Source organism: Lissotriton vulgaris, unplaced genomic scaffold (assembly GCF_964263255.1).
Source record: "Lissotriton vulgaris unplaced genomic scaffold, aLisVul1.2 SCAFFOLD_936, whole genome shotgun sequence".
In the NCBI taxonomy this organism is placed as follows: domain Eukaryota; kingdom Metazoa; phylum Chordata; class Amphibia; order Caudata; family Salamandridae; genus Lissotriton; species Lissotriton vulgaris.
Window position 1 is genome coordinate 10,162 of NW_028251257.1, and position 17,965 is coordinate 28,126.

A 17,965-nucleotide genomic window follows, 5' to 3' on the forward strand; every position below is an offset into this window, starting at 1 on the left:
ACCATATATAGTTAGGAATTTGCTTTTAAAAAACCATTGAAATTCAATGAAAAAACCATAGGTTATAGACCATATATAGTTAGGAATTCGCATTTACAAAACCTTATTTTACTCGCACAAAACCATTGAAATTCCATATATAGTTAGTTGCACTAACTATATATCGCGCACCCGCAATCCACTGCTGATGATGTCACATATTACATCATTCATGACATGGTCAGTGACATCACTGATGACATCACTGATGACATCTCAAATGACATCACTGATGACATCACTGATGACATCACTGATGACATCTCATTTGACATTACTGATCACATCACTGATGATATCATTCATGTGATAATACGATGAACCTCTTCAGACTCTAATATAACCTTAGATACAATCAGTGTAAACAGACACTCACAGACTGTCACTCATCCATGGAGTTACTCACACACCTAGTCAGTCATGCAAAGAATCAATCACACCTCCATTTCCTCAACTATACAGTTATACACATCTTACTTATTGAAACATATAATAACACATATTTACTCTCTTATATAATCCCTGATACAAGCTCACAGTGATCGATACAGCCACTCACACATTCACTGGCTCTTATGTTCAGTTATTTATATATCTCAACTCTCACATGTATTGTGTTTTACATATGTACTTACTTTGACATGTAGCACTGAGATATCCATTCACTCACCAATATACTCATGCACACAGTCAACCACCCATACAGCTGTTTCCACATGCACTCTTGAGCCCATACATCTAGTGAATCAACTGCTCACACATCTATGCACAGAGTCATACACCTCCCAGCCACCCACACACACACTCAGTCTCCCATACAAATACTTGGGCAACCAATCAATAACCCATATAGTTACTCATATAGCTACTGATCAACACATGCAACAGTTTACAGAACAACAGACATAATGATGCACAAATTAAGACAGTTTAGTCACTAACCCATGCACTCAGTGAGACACATTTAATCACTCACTCATACAGTCTGTCATGCACCTACTAAATCCTTCATCCAGACACTTATACATCCACTCATTCTTCAATATGTAAGACATATTTTAACTTTACAGAAACATACAGTCACTGGATGTTGTCATCAGTGATGTCATCAGTGATGTCATTTGAGATGTCATCAGTGATGTCATCAGTGATGTCACTGACCATGTCATGAATGATGTAATATGTGACATCATCAGCAGTGGATTGCGGGTGCGCGATATATAGTTAGTGCAACTAACTATATATGGAATTTCAATGGTTTTGTGCGAGTAAAATAAGGTTTTGTAAATGCGAATTCCTAACTATATATGGTCTATAACCTATGGTTTTTTCATTGAATATATATATATATATATTCACAGAAAAAACCATAGGTTTTAGGCCATATATAGTTAGGGATTAGCATTTACAAAACCTTTATATACTCGCACAAAACCATAGAAATTCGCATATATAGTTAGATGCAATAACTATATATCGCGCACCCGCAACCCACTGCTGATGATGTCACATATTACATCATTCATGACATGGTCAGTGACATCACTGATGACATCACTGATGACATCTCAAATGACAACATCCAGTGACTGTATGTTTCTGTAAATTTAAAATATGTCTTAGATATTGAAGAGTGAGTGGATGTATAAGTGTTTGGATGAAGGATTTAGTAGGTGCATGACTGACTGTATGAGTGAGTGATTAAATGTGTCTCACTGAGTGCATGGGTTAGTGACTAAACTGTCTCAATTTGTGCATCATTATTACTGTAGTTCTGTAAACTGCTGCATGTGTTGATCAGTAGCTATATGAGTAACTATATGGGTTATTGATTGGTTGCCCAAATATTTGTATGGGAGAGTGAGTGTGTGAGTGGGGGTGGCTGGGAGGTGTGTGACTCTGTGCATAGATGTGTGAGCAGTTGATTCAGTAGATGTATGGGTTCAAAAGTTCATGTGAAAACAGCTGTATGGGCGGTTGACTATCAGCATGAGTGCATTGGTGAGTAATTGGATTTATCAGTGCTATATGTCAAAGTAAGTACATGTGTAAAACACAGTACATGTAAGAGTTGACATATATAAATAACTGTGCATAAGAGCCAGTGAATGTGTGAGTGGCTGTATGGATCATTCTGAACTTGTATCAGGGATTGTGTAAGAGAGTAAATATGTGTTAGTATATGTTTGATTAAGTAAGGTGTGTATAACTGTATAGTTGAGGAAATGGAGGTGTGATTGATTCTTTGCATGACTGACTAGGTGTGTGAGTAACTCCATGGATGAGTGACAGTCTGTGAGAGTCTGTTTACACTGATTGTATCTAAGGTTATATTAGAGTCTGAAGAGGTTGATCGTATTATCACATGAATGATATCATCAATGATGTGATCAGTAATGACAAATGAGATGTTATCAGTGATGTCATTTGAGATGTCATCAGTGATGTCATCAGTGATGTCACTGACCATGTCATGAATGATGTCATCAGTGATGTCATCAGTGATGTCACTGACCATGTCATGAATGATGTAATATGTGACATCATCAGCAGTGGGTTGCGGGTGCGCGATATATAGTTATTGCATCTAACTATATATGCAAATTTCTATGGTTTTGTGCGAGTATATTAAGGTTTTGTAAATGCTAATCCCTAACTATATATGGCCTAAAACCTATGTTTTTTTCTGTGAATTTCAATGGTTTTTTAATAGCAAATATCAAAAACTGTCAAATGTCAAGTACGTGATAGGTCAAAACTTTTTCGTGTTTATGCACGCTGATGTGCTTTGAACGCTGCCCCCCCCCTCTTTTCTCTTAGTAGTACTCTCTCTTTGCAGATAGTGAAGGGTAGTTAACGCAGGCCTTTGCCCCCGTTCTAATCCATCGTGTCTGCTTCTCTCTCCATTTGATTGATTGTTATCCAAGCATTTACTGTTTGAGAATTAGTTCTCTTTGGTTCATTCTCTATTTACAAACAAGCAGAGAGTCGCAATACTCTGTTTAGTCTTTGCAGATAGTGAAAAATCATGTAAAAAAACAAAAGGAATCGAGCAAAATCAGTAGGCCACTAATGGGATCTCTTTTTGACCTAGCTAAAATAGAAACATTAAGAACAACCCTTCATGAGAAATACGAAACTAGTGAGATGAACTGAGCTCCACACGATGATGGCTGCAAGACAGCTCGGCTCCGCCACCCACCCCACCCAAAACAACGACAAACCCTATGCAAATAATATAAATAAATACAACACACCAGCAAAGTAACAGGGTAAAACATTTTATTAAATAACTATTTACATAACTATTTTATACTTTTTGTTGCCCGATCCGGCTAGCTCAATCGATCGAGCATGAGACTCATGCACTCTAATCTCCTTGCCCTCAGTCAAGCATCAATACTAAAATTTTAATACACGAGTGTTCGTTCATGGCTTTGGTCCCTGAGTTGCTTCGATGTCACTGCCTTGCACAAATGGCATAAGTCCTGGATGTTGGGTGCCATACTTCAGAGTTCTGGGCAGCGCTTGTAACACTGTCTAAACCTTATTTGCACCTGCTGCAGCTTACCTATTCTCAAAGTAAGTGGGGGCCGTTTGTGGACCTGACTGCATTTGAAAACAATGTGATATGGTACCTCCCTAAACCGCTTGACGGAGGCCCCCGAGGGGCGGTGTGATGGCACGGACTCGGAGAAGACGCTTGGCTCCGACCCCTTCCCCAAGTCTTATAGCACTGGTGTAGCCTGAGATCGCACCCGACATAAGCGGCCGGCTCCCGGGGTCAAGCTGTCTTTGACGTTTTGTAGCCTTTCGAATTCTATCCTTAGATGGCATTGTCTAATTTCCAAATAATCTGCAGTTGAATCTGTGGTGAAATATAATAAAAAAATTTATTAACCACTATTACCAAACAGTAAATCAATAACAGTAAGAACTAGATTCGACAATGCTATAAAAAAAAAAAGTATGCACAAGGATGCAGGGGGTATCACTTTGACACCCTCTGACACCCTCAAAACAGGCACAAGTGCCATGTAGCAAGCAAACCAGCCCTAAGGCAGGTCTGCCTTTCACATGACATAGATGTGCGAGCACACATGTGCATGCACACAGGAATCGGTATTTTACCATGAAGTTTGATTTCATGCTAAAATACCGATTCGTTAAGGCCTTTGGGACTCAGAAGACTCCCCCCTACATAACAAATTAACAGAATCGGTAAAATTACCGATTCGGTATTTTACCGAACAAATAATTTTTCCGATTCTGTAAATGTAGATTTACCTACATGTGGCCTTGGATTTAAGCCCCTACATACCGATTGGCCATTTACCGGTCGGAAACGGCCGAAATTGGCCGTAACCGGTCGGTAAATGGCCTGAAACAACCACCTACATCGGGCCCTAAGTGTGCATGCATTTGATTTCAAAAAAAGTTTTTAAACCTTTTATGTAAAACAATTATACACCTACATTCATGGGAAACTGACTTAAAATGCCCTAATACACATGAAAACGTTTTTTTAAGGTACTTGCACCTTTTTTTCAATAACTTTTAACATGGCTATGTAACTCAAACAATCAATCATTCCTATGGACTTTGAAGCCCATAGGAATGATTAGGCATTACCGATTCGGTATTTACCGAATCGGTAATTAAAGAATTCACAAGGGTGCAAGGGGTGTCACTTTGACACCCTCTGGCACCCCCAAAACAGGCACAGGTGCCATGTGGCAGGCATACCTGCCCTCAGGGCAGGTCTCCCTGTCACATGACATAGGTGTGCATGCACACATGTGCATGCACACCGGAATCGGTATTTTACCATGAAGTTGGATTTCATGCTAAAATACCGATTCGTTAAGGCCTTTGGGACTCAGAAGAGTCCCAACTACATATGGAATTTACAGAATCGGCCGTAACCGGTCGGTAAATGACATGGAACGACCACCTACATCGGGCCCTAAGTGTGCATGCATTTGATTTCAAAAAAAGTTTTTAAACCTTTTGTGTAAAACAATAATACACCTCAATGTTCCCTCAAATTTTTTTTCTCTGTGTGCAACATTGGAGGGTCTCTGTGCGCTACAACCATGGCTATGTGCGCCAGGAACCAGACCGCGCGCGTGTGCAGCAACAAATGTCACTCCAAACGTTTACTTAAAAAAGTGAAAAGATGGTACATTTTCACATAGAGCTCCACGTTAAGGGTCTTAAGGCCAGTTTGCAAATTGGATAAACACACCATTACATGAATTGGTTATACAGGCAAGTACATTTCAGGTTTAGAAAAGCACAAGAATCCAACTGGTAGATTGGGGAGGAGCGGGGTAGATTGGGTGAATTTGAGTGTAATAGATTGGGGTGGGGTGGGGTAGAGTAGTGTGGGGTAAGTGGTGTGGAGGGGAGTGGAGTGTCATGGCATGTTGTGGAGTGCCTTGGAGTGTAGTAGCATGTTGACAGTGGAGTGGCGTTAGATGGAGTGGTGTGTCAGAGTGGAAGGGCACAGAGCGAAGAGGAGTGGTATAAAGTGGAGTATGCATGGTGTGGTAGCGAACTACCATTACAGACAACACATTTTCAATTTAAATGAGCATTACATGTATATCAAAATAGGGTAAAACTCAAACAATAATGTGTGCATAAGTCATCACCTAGTGTATTGATGTGATTTTATGATAATCAAATATTTGTTTCCAGCACACTTTAGAATAACAAAAGAAATTGCTTCATTCAGCAGGATTGTCGCATACATTCACTCACTTTAAAGTTAGAGAAAAAAAAGTAAAAACCAAGTCCCCTCTGAAGAGAGAGCTTGACTTTCGACCTCTGTCTTTGAATGCACAGCAAATGTGACAAGATAAGACCAAGATGTAAAGGCCTGTTTATAGAAAGTGAGTTTGCGGAATAATTCAGTAATCAAAGTTTGGGCAACAGGAGGGACAAACTCAAGCTGAACAGCCGAAAGCAAATAAAGTCAGCTAATAAAAAGCATGAAAATGTGAGTTACAAACCCCTAAGCCAATGGTAAGCAAAGGGCAGAATGCATTCCTAGATCAGCTTTCTGAATGTCTCCAAAATGTCTTTAGCAAACCAGACCGAGCAAGACTTTCAGCTAAAAAATGAAAGCAGGCAGGAAAACGACACATTGCTGCAGGTAGGCAGGGACGAAATTCAGTGACAGAACAGGCAACATTGCTACAAGTGGGTAGGGGAGTAGTGCAGTCACAGATCAGGAGGTGGCAGAAATGGAAAAACCTTGGTGCAAGGGGGCGGGGAAGAAAAAAACTTGCTGGGGTAGCGAATACCAACAGCAGTGAAAGTGGCTGGGAAGGGTGCATGATTAGCACTGAACATTCAGTTAGGCTACCTTAAAGCAAATCATGTTACACCTCAGGGTTTAGTTAATGAATTAAAGCATCTTCAGAAGATGCAATCCTTTTATGCAAAACAGACTACCATCAGAGTGGGTGAGTAAAGAGCATATTTGTAAGGGACAAGCTTGAAAGTCACCTCATTGGCACTGCTGCAGCCAATTACAGAACTTGGGTATTAACTGCACAGGAGAAAACTGTTTGGGGAAAAAAATTAAATAAAACAAATGCCCCCCCCCCCCTTCAAAACACCAAGAACCAGTGCCTTTAGCACACCGTAGCTGAGAGAGACTCTAATGATACAGAGAGTTTTGGTGCATTGCTGACCCGCTTGTCTAGCCTTGGTGCTCTTGTGAGGAATTGTTCTTTCACTTCCTCGGTATACAGCAGACGACTCTGTATTTTTGACACTGTTTATTATTAATGCAGTTGTTGATTAAGACTTATAGTATTGTGGTTTAAATGCTATGCAGGCCTGGAAGGTAAATTGTCAAGGGAAAGAAATTCCCAGAGCCCATCGTAAAGCTGTGTTTCTGGAAGTACCATGTCTTTCCCATGGTGGAATGAAAGCAAGAACGACAGAACTGGCCAGACCAGTAAATGGGCCACATAGAACATTTCCACAAACCAGGACTGCAAATGATCCAGCCAATGAAAATGACTGTGTTATAAGAAAAAGAGTTGCAATAAGAAAAGACCTGGACCCCTGCCAAGGAGCTGAGGCGGCAGGGACAGGTACATTTTCTTTTTCTTTTATTCTAAACACCACCACCACCCCACCACCCCCCACTCCCTGCGAGTATTGCGAGCCACCCAATACACAGAAGGAAGCACAAAGTCAAACAGGCACCATTGGCGCGAGTCTTTACTCGTCCCTGTGTGTACATGCTCCTCGTAAATCAGGACATTTAGCGGTCTGGATGGTGCCAATTATTTGAGGACTCTGCACATACCAAGTGGAATCTGTATGGCCTTAAAGCCTTTCACTTGCAAGGCGGTGCTGGTTTTCAATTTCACACCCATCCTAGTGACACATGAAAACACGAACGGGTATCATCACTTCATCAGTAAATAAAACAAAAAGCAATCGGCTAACTAAGGCAGTCTCGGCGTTCAGTCTCATGTAAACATTCTATTTGTAGGGGGAAGTTAGGTGCGTCGCACAGAACACACTATTCAAAGACAGCAGACAGATTAAAAGCCAGTTGAGGCGGGAGGGACTTGTGCTGAGGTGCAAATCGCTGTGTGGGCTCAGTTCCCAGACTCAGCATGGACCGGTGTGCAGCCTGCTGTTTATCCATACCATACACAGACACTTCCGGGGCCTCAAGAGCCTAAAATTCTGGGCAAATCACTCAATCCACCAGTGTCTGAAACTCTGTGTAATTTAACTTGTGCCCATGTAAAGCGCTTCAATATGTTCGGGTCACCTTTACGCTGTAAAGAAGTGCTGTTACCTCCAGGTGAAGCTTCTGTAAATTGTCTGTTAATCGGACCCTGGTGTCACATGTTGTATTTGTGATTTAACTCCCTCTCTGTGTGGTGCTCTGTAATACTGGCCGCTTTACTATGACAATTTTGCCTTTACTTTCATGCTGATAACTTACCATATTCCCCTTCCAGTGACGGGTCAGACGCTGCACTCTCTCGCCGCTGTAATTGGTCCCCTTAATGCCTCTGTACACACTGACTCGTGGCATGGCCCTTAGCATACCTCGCTGAGTAGTGTTTTCTCGTCGCTTCTATACCTGGAATCCAGGGTCTGGCATCGCGGGGTCTCACCCTGCCACAGAAACCAGTACTGACTTCTCGCTGCAAAAGATAAGCATCAGCGAGAGACAAAAATTCGGAGCAGTTGAGGCCCTTTTAAAGCCAGGCGTGTAATGCATTTTGCCACTGGCGCTACTGTGCAGGTGAATGCCAGACGCCTCACTAATCCCAAATGGGAGAGAAATACTGGTTCAAGTCGATTGCTCACTCAGAGCAATTTATTATGCATGTTTTCACCCCACTAGTACTTAGTACATTCACCAGCCGCCGCAGACTTGCTGTATTGTTGTGTTAGTAAAGCGAGGCTGCGGGGGAGTTGGTGCGCTTTTGTTTAGAGTATTCATGTTAATCCCAGTTTGTAAAGGGGATACAATTAACATAAATTCTTAAATAAAAGCAGGCCATCTCCCCCGCAGCCTTGCTTTACTAATAAACAATGCATTAAGTATGCAAACAATGCATGCGATTCACGTCCATCGAAAAGAACACACGGCAGCTCTCGCTACTGGGGAAAGAAACAAAAGACAGCAAGTGCCCTCATTGTAAAACTTACCTGCCGCTCCCGAGTGTTCACTTCAAGGTGGTCACTTTCGCCGTACTGCGCAATCAGGAAATGCCCGTATTTCACGCCGCTCACTTTTTAAAAGCGGCGGCGCGAATACTCTCGTGGGATGTGCTGTGTGTGCGCGCTCCACACATTGCACTGCGCGCTCAGTGATACAGTAGTGCGCGGGCGCTCAGCCGCGCGGCTTATTGGGAACAGTGATACACCTACATTCATGGGGAACAGACTTAAAATGCCCTAATACACATGAAAACGTTTTTTTAAGGAACTTGCACCTTTTTTTCAATAACTTTTAACATGGCTATGTAACTCAAACAATCAAAATGAAAATTTGCCAGGCACACATGGGGGCGTATTTACAAGGGCCTTGCACTACGAGGAAAGTGACTTCAAATGACCAGACACACATGGGGACGTATTTACAAGGCCCTTGAACCCGGGGGAAGTGACTTGAAATTGCTAAGCACACATAGGAGAGTATCTACAATGCCCGTGCAACACTTATGCATCATTTTTTACATGTACACCGTAACATTAACAACACAATTGCATCATATATCTGTTCCGCAAAAGCGACGCATTGCAGGAGTCACATCATTTTACCATCAAAAACAATTTCACCGATTCTGTAAATGTAGATTTACATTTTATGTAAAACAATAATACACCAAGGACCAGATGTAGGTAAATCACATTTACCGATTTTGAAATACCGAATATTACCGAATTTTACCGATTCGGTATTTCAAAATCGGTAAATGGGATGTAAGTACCAACATCTGATTTATTACCGATTCCTTAAAAATTCGGTATTTACCGATTCGGTAAATACTGAATCAATATTTCCTATTGAATCCTATGGGCCTTGAAGCCCATAGGATTCAATTCAAATACCGATTCAGTATTTACCGAATCGGTAAATACCGAATTTGTCAAGGGTGCAGGGGGTATCACTTTGACACCATCTAGCACCCCCAAAACGGGCATGTGTGCAATGTGGCACACAGACATGCCCTAAGGACACGTCTATCTGTCACATGGCATATGTGTACATGCACAGATGTGCATGTACACAGGAATCGGTATTTTACCATGGATTTGTATTCCATGGTAAAATACCAATTCTGAAAGCCATGTGCCAATGGAAAATTGGCTACCCACATTTCAATCTTGCATTTTCGGTAAAATTACTGATTCGGTAAAATTACCGAAAACGCAACATTTAAGGGCAAAGTAATTAATTTTACACATGGGGGCGTATTTACAAGGGCCTTACACTACAAGGAAAATGACTTCAAATGACCAGACACACATGGGGACGTATTTACAAGGCACATGAACCCGGAGGAAGTGACTTGAAATTGCTAAGCACACATAGGAGAGTATCTACAATGCCCGTGCAACACTTATGCATCATTTTTTACATGTACACCGTAACATTAACAACACAATTACATCATATATCTGTTCCGCAAAAGCGACACATTGCAGGAGTCACATCATTTTACCATCAAAAACAATTTCACCAATACCTTAAGAAACATGGAAGTGGTGAAAAAAGCCAAGCTTGACGTTACGGCAGCCACGAGGTAGCTAGGCTCCGCCACCCCCTCACTGCTCCAAGCATGTCTGTCCCACCGCCCGCCACGCCCATTAACGGTAACATGAAATAGATACAAATCAGCAGATACCTACCCCCATTCCGGAAACTCATTGCGCTGGGAGGGAGAGGCGGCGCGAACGAGCCTCTCCCACCCCCCCAGGTGGGGGCCCCTCAGCTGCACCCCCAACGCTCCACTCACCCGACAAGGGTTCCTCCACTCTTGCGATGCAGCGGCGCTGCACTCACCCGACAAAAGGTCTCGTCCACTATTGCAAGGCAATGATGCTCTGCTCACCCAGCGGGGGTCTCGTTCACTGTTGCGGTGCAACTACGCTTCTAGTTTCCTGCGTCCAGAAACCTTCTCCTCAACTTTGAAGATTCTATAAGAGCCACGGGGGCCCCCAACCCCCGATGGGGAATGACTGCCATGATCACCCACGGAACGACCACGACGTAGCCGCGGGACGTCGGCGCGCTCATGCCGGCGCCGGCCTCAGTCTTGAAATCACCAAAATCCTGCAAGACTACCAACTTGATCAGTTCCGGTGGGACACCAGTATGACCCGGTAGGAGAGATTGTTGCCTCCCACCCCACTTTGACTGATGGTTCATGACGGCAGTCCCCTCTGCTACCCCTCAATGAAAACTTTTGGACTGCCGAAAGAGGTCCCGGTCCAACCACGAGTTGGTGGAGACATTTTAACTATACTTGGACCTTCCTGACCTCACCCAAAATGGCGCCGGTACAAATGAAACTCTCAACTCCTTGTTGTGCCCCGATTGCTCAGCCTTGATATCATGAGATATGTATGCAGTTTTTAGCACATGAATTGATATGGGATAAGACTGATTACACGTTCGAACAATGAATTGTAAACAATTGAAACAAAATGTGCCATTTTCCTGAAAATTTCAGCCGATTCCTTCCACAAACGCCAAAATTATTAGACATAGAATTTTCAAAAGTTCCATAGAGAAAAAATCCTAACTATATATACCTACTGGCGATATATATACATACATACAAATATATTTTACAAAATTTAAAAATAAGCTTTTTTTTCATTTAAATTGAATTATTTATAATTATAATTTTTTATAAATATATATTTAATACATATATATTTATATACATATATATTATTATTTTTTTAAATTACCCTATAAACCCTAAAAAAATAACCAACCCTGGTCCCTTAAAATACCCCTGCACCCCAAAATCATAACCCACCCTTACTCCTTATAAATACCCCAGCACCCTTAAACAATAACCCATCCTGACCCTAAAAATACCCCTGTACCCCAAAACCCAAACCTACCCCTGAACCCTAAAAATACCCCTGTACCCCAAAAACCAAACCTACCCCTGAACCTCAAAATATCCCTGTAGCCCAAAACCCAAACCTAGCCCTGAACCCTAAAAATACCCCTGTACCCCAAAACCCAAACCTATCCCTGAACCCTAAAAATACCCCTGTACCCCTGTACCCCAAAACTTTCCCTGAACCCTAAAAATACCCCTGTACTCTAAAACCCAAACCTATCCCTGAACCCTAAAAAAAACTTTGAACCCCAAACCCCAAACCTAGCCCTGAACCCTAAAAATACCCCTGTACCCCAAAACCCAAACCTATCCCTGAACCCTAAAAATACCCCTGTACCCCAAAACCCAAACCTACCCCTGAAACCTAAAATACCCCTGTACACCAAAACCCAAACCTATCCCTGAACCCTAAAAATACCCCTGTACCCCAAAACCCAAAACTTTCCCTGAACCCTAAAAATACCCTGTACCCCAAAACCCAAATCTATCCCTGAACCCTAAAAATACCCCTGTACCCCAAAACCCAAACCTACCCCTGAAACCTAAAATACCCCTGTACCCCAAATCCCAAACCTAGCCCTGAACCCTAAAAATACCCCTCTACCCCAAAACCCAAACCTATCCCTGAACCCTAAAAATACCCTTGTACCCCAAAATTCAAAACTTTCCCTGAACCCTAAAAATACTGCTGTACCCCAAAACCCAAACCTATCCCTGAACCCTAAAAATACCACAGTACCCTAAACCCGAAACCTAGCCCTGAACCCTAAAATATCCCTGTACCCCAAAACCCAAACCTAGCCCTGAACCCTAAAAATACCCCTGTACCCCAAAACCCAAACCTATCCCTGAACCCTAAAAATACCCCTGTACCCCAAAACCCAAAATTTTCCCTGAACCCTAAAAGTACCCCTGTACTCCAAAACCCAAACCTATCCCTGAACCCTAAATAACCTTGTACCCCAAACCTATACCTGAACCCTAAAAATACCCCTGTACCCCAAAACCCAAACCTATCCCTGAACCCTAAAAATACCCCTGTACCCCAAAACCCAAAACTTTCCCTGAACCCTAAAAATACCCCTGTACCCCAAAACCCAAATCTATCCCTGAACCCCAAAAATACCCCTGTACCCCAAAACCCAAACCTACCCATGAAACCTAAAATACCCCTGTACCCCAAAACCCAAACCTAGCCCAAAACCCTAAAAATACCCTGTACCCCAAAACCCAAACCTATCCCTGAACCCTAAAAATACCCCTGTACCCCAAAACTCAAACCTACCCCTGAAACCTAAAATACCCCTGTACCCCAAAACCCAAACCTAGCCCTGAACCCTAAAAATACCCCTGTACCCCAAAACCCAAACCTATCCCTGAACCCTAAAAATACCCCTGTACCCCAAAACCCCAAACTTTCCCTGAACCCTAAAAATACCCCTGTACCCCAAAACCCAAACCTATCCCTGAACCCTAAAAATACCACAGTACCCTAAACCAGAAACCTAGCCCTGAACCCTAAAAATACCCCTGTACCCCAAAACACAAACCGATCCCTGAACCCTAAAAATACACCTGTACCCCAAAACCCAAACCTATCCCTGAACCCTAAAAATATCCCTGTACCCCAAAACCCAAACCTAGACCAGAACCCTAAAAATACCCCTGTACCCCAAAACCCAAACCTTTCCCTAAACCCTAAAAATACCCCTGTACCCCAAAACCAAAACCTATCACTTAACCCTAAAAATACCCCTGTACCCCTAAAACATATACCCCAACACCCCCAAACACCCCCTTAAAATACCCCTGTACCCAAAAATCATAGACCCCAACACCCCCAAACACACCCTTAAAATACTCTTGAACCCCTAAAACATATACCCCAACACCCCCAAACTAAAACCATATACTTACCTTACACTTAAGCTTTTACAACGAATTTCGTTGTAAAAGCATGAGTGGTAAAAGCATATAAGATATAATGGCATGCGTTTTAAAATTTTGCGGACTGATGGTACTTTCGTTATAATGGTATGCGGACTGAAGGTATGCGGAATGAAAGTTGCGGTATGAAGGTGATGAACCGCCTTAGTTTATTGCATCATGTGGTAATATTCACCTCTTACCTTCCTCCCAATCTCAGAGAATGATGCGCTGCCGAGTATGTTTCAGTGCTACGAATCAGGAAGATATCCTCATGCATGGAGACACAAACTGCACACCAAACAAAAAGCGGGTAAGTGAGATGATTTTGCTAATAGTATCACCTTGACTTTTTTGTACAGTTTGCTTTTGAGATGTGATATTTGTGATATCTGACTGGGGACAATCTGCCAGCTCTGTAGATTTTCCACTGTCAATCTATACTTGGAGTAGAAAATTTAGTGGTTCCCATGTGGGTCCTACCAAAAATGGGAAAAGAATCACGGTTAAAAAATGGGATTGGCTAAGGGCTATAAAGGTGTGTCTCTAGGTAGCCAAATAAGTTATAAAACATATGAGTTAGTGATTCAGAAAGAGTGCTTACTAAAAAAATACACCCACGTATTAATCAAATATAGTCTAACTTACCTGCTCACAGCAAGTACCACACATGCATGCACGCACACACACACACACACACACACAACCACACACGGAGACACACATACACACACGCACACACACACACACCCCACACACACTCACACACATTCATGAATGAACACAATTACTTTGAGTCAAAATGGGAAAATGAAACAATTGAAGAGCACACACTGACAACAAACACAATAAACTCATTCCAACCTGCTAACTGTTCTTTGTAGCAATTTCTCCACTCTTTGATTACCACCCATGCACTTGTTGAAACAAAGTACATACATCCATAATTAAACAATGTTACCCACTACAAATGAATTCATAGTAAACGCAGAGTTCATGTAGGACACCTGAGCCAACCAATAAGCACAGTTGATGTCTATATGGCTTTTTCAACCCATGGACTTCTGTTTCCAAAAAGTCAGGCTCAGGGGCTGCATTATCAAAAGTACCATGGAGAGACTAAGGATGTTTGCGCCTGCATTTTTGCACCCCTGGGGCACTTTGACCTTACAGAAGTGGCCACAGATAGTTGCTCAGCCCATCTGTAATAAGGGTGTCATGGGGGTGTTCTTTCATTTGCTTGGCTGGTGGCCCCATCAAAATGAGAAAACACTTTGTATCTGTGCCCGAGCCATATCATCAACACTGGAGCACAGGTAAAGATGCTGCCAGGGGTGCACGTACTGGGCACCACAAAGAGATGACACACATTGAGGTGCTCCCAAGAGGGTGTCCCTCAGAAGTGGGGAAAGGGGACAGATCCTAGGTGGGTGCAATTGCTCACTGGACTTGTTTGCAGTGTCCCATCTCAGAGTGCAGACCGGCAACCAACTGCACAGTGAAAGACAGAACAGCTGCCTCAAACAGCTAGTCCACTTTTCTTTAATGCCCTATCAGCAGGTCAAGCACAGGTTTGTGGCAGTGCATTCATTGTAATAGTGTACACTGATACCATCCTGTACCTGTCATATCCAGGTAAAGCTGCATTGAAGCGCAGACAATGTCAGAGCTCCCTATCAGGAATACAGTCCTATGTGTCGCTGATGCAGCTATTTTGAGGAAGAAATGTCGTAGGAGAAAGCGAATATTATGGAAAAGAATCACAAACTTTAGTGACAAGAGCAAGTTACACCTTTGGAACCTCTAGTACCGGTTTAAAGTACTCCAGCCTTCTATAGAAAGCATATGTGTATAACCAATAGCAGACAGCCTAATGTACTGCAGCCTATATTGGTAAAGTGTTCATGTCACCTTTTGATGGGTATGAAAATGTGAATACCACGACTTCCTTAAAAATAGCAAGACCTGTTGGCTTTGCCAGTGCTTATTTATCAAAGCACATATATAGTAAAACAGTAGTGATCTTTGAAAATGGTAGGGCGTAATAGTTGACCCTATTTCAAGTGATTGGATTGGTCAAGCTGGTATTATTCTAAGATGTTGAGGTGGGGAATCTCTCTTACCCAAGAAAAGTTTGAAACAGCAGGGTCAAGTGATGCATTTCAAATCAGACTTTTCACATAAAGTTGCTAAAAAGTCGCAGGCTCTGAAAAGATGCACATTAATTATTCAGGTACTTTTATGTTATGCCAACGAAAGTTGGTGCCTCAATGGATTTCACCCCATTTTTTAAAAATGTTCTATGGGTAACCCATGTTAGTACATGCTCTTTCCGGTAAGTACATTAGAGGCCCCATACAACTGGCTACAAGGATATTTAGTCTTAGCATCCAAAGGTAACATCTACATTCTTCATATTACTGTCTGCAACTGTACCCCAGTCAAATCCAAACCATTCTATCTAGAACCATTATGCTCCGCATTCCATATTCTAGCGTATGCTCCATATTCTATTTTCTGTAAAGTATGACATCTGCCCCCCCTTTCTCATCTAGAACAACAACAAGAACAGGAATCAATAACAGCGATCACAATTAACAGAAAACTAATACAAACATAACTATGAACACCAAGACAAATGACATTCCTGAAATAAGGTAACTGCATATACTACAGACTAGATGCCAATAACAATATAAACACAATTACAAATATCAACATTCCTTCCTTTTTTAAAATAAACAAATAAAACTAACATTTTTCTAACAATGCTCAATTAATCGGCAAGGTTTACATTTGCTAACAATGCTCAATTAATCGGCAAAGTTTACATTTGCTAACAATGCTCAATTAAGCTGCAAGTTGTCTTTGGGCATCTCACAGATCTTCTAAGTACAACTGGGTAGATGCATCATTGTTTCCATTTGTGATTTCTAAATTGCAAAAATTAAGGAATCGCAATTTAGAAATCGCAAATGGCAATGCATGAAAATTTCGCATTTTGTTTTGCGATTCGGTATTCTTCCCTAATTGCGATTCACAATTTGCGAATCACAATTAAGGAAACCCTTCCCATTGATTCCTATGGGCCAAAAGGCCCATAGGAATGAATGGGAAGGCAATCACATTTTGCGAATTCCATTTTGCGAATCGCAAAATGTGAATGCAATTTCAAGGGTGCAGGGGGGGGGGTCCAAAGAACCCCTCCCTGCACCCCTGAAACTTAACTTTAAGATTCATTTACACACACACATGCCCTTGGGGCATGTGTGTGTGTAAATTTAAACTTTCAAAAATGCAATTTGTGCATATTTGAAAGTTTTCAGTAATTTAGCATGAAGTTAAACTTCATGCTATTTTACCCATTCCAAATTGCGAATTCGCAATTTTAAAATAATCATGCATAGCATTTAAGAAATCTCAAATTGCGATTTCTTAAATGCAATCGCAATTTTAGAAATCGCAACATGGTTGTGATTCCTAAAATTGTGAAATGCATGATGCATTCCAAATTAGTGAATTGCATTCGCAAACGGCCGAAAAATTCGATTTGCACCGTTTGCGAATGCAATTCAGTTTGATGCATCTAGGCAAACATTGCTAGAATGATCCCTAACACTTATATTATTATGCTCATTTTCAAGCAAATTAAACCTTTTTTCATTACTATCCCCCACGAGATCCTAAGTTACTAAAAATGTGTGATGTTTCTTGTCATTCATTTGTCTTCATTTTCTGCAAATACCTTTGTACCATGAATATTTTATATTTTTTAATATTCTGGATGAAACAAACTTCAAGATTTTTTTACTTGACGTTGTTTGACAAGGACCAAACGTTCAACTTGACATTCCTGAGTTCTTGCTCGTCTGCTTATTATTTCATCTTATTTTTATTCATATAATCTCAGTTTGAATTCTTTTCCTAATCTTTAGAAGCATTTGCAGCTATTAGAAGAACTAAGTGGCCGATTAGGATTGCTGTGAATCCGCATCCTCCGGGCCGGCGGAAGCCTAGCTGGAGGATGCGGATTCACCGCCTTGGTGAGGGAAAACACCAACCGTCACATTACGATGGCGTTGGGATCCGCGGCGGACGGCAAGTCCGTCCGCCGCTGATCCACGGTGGGTGTACGCATATATAGTGGCAGTGTCTACAAGACACCGCCAGCCATATTACGATGTAGGCGGAAACATGCTTTTCCACGGCGGCTTTTCTGCTGTGGAAAAGCATGTGGTCTTTTGTTTTTGGGGGCCCGTTTGCGAGCCCTCAGGGTGTTGTGGGGTGCACATGGGGGGTACCTATGGTTCCCAACTGCATTTGCATGCACAATGCGGCAGGCACCGAGCGGTGCCTGCCGC

General features: G+C 42.0%; 1 protein-coding gene across 9 annotated transcripts in view; it reads left to right on the top strand.

Annotated features, from left to right (window-relative positions):
- Positions 1 to 13,821: 13,821 nt before the first annotated feature.
- Positions 13,822 to 17,965, top strand: part of LOC147662962 (uncharacterized) — a 260,578-nt gene continuing 256,434 nt past the window's right edge. For all 9 annotated transcript variants that reach the window (XR_015305451.1, XR_015305450.1, XR_015305453.1 and 6 more), the window contains exon 1: positions 13,822 to 13,917. Coding sequence is in view for 3 of the 9 variants with exons in the window: in XM_086950748.1 (XP_086806874.1) it covers positions 13,883 to 13,917 (35 nt within the window). In the remaining 6 variants the exon portion in view is untranslated. The remainder of the gene's footprint in view (positions 13,918 to 17,965) is intronic.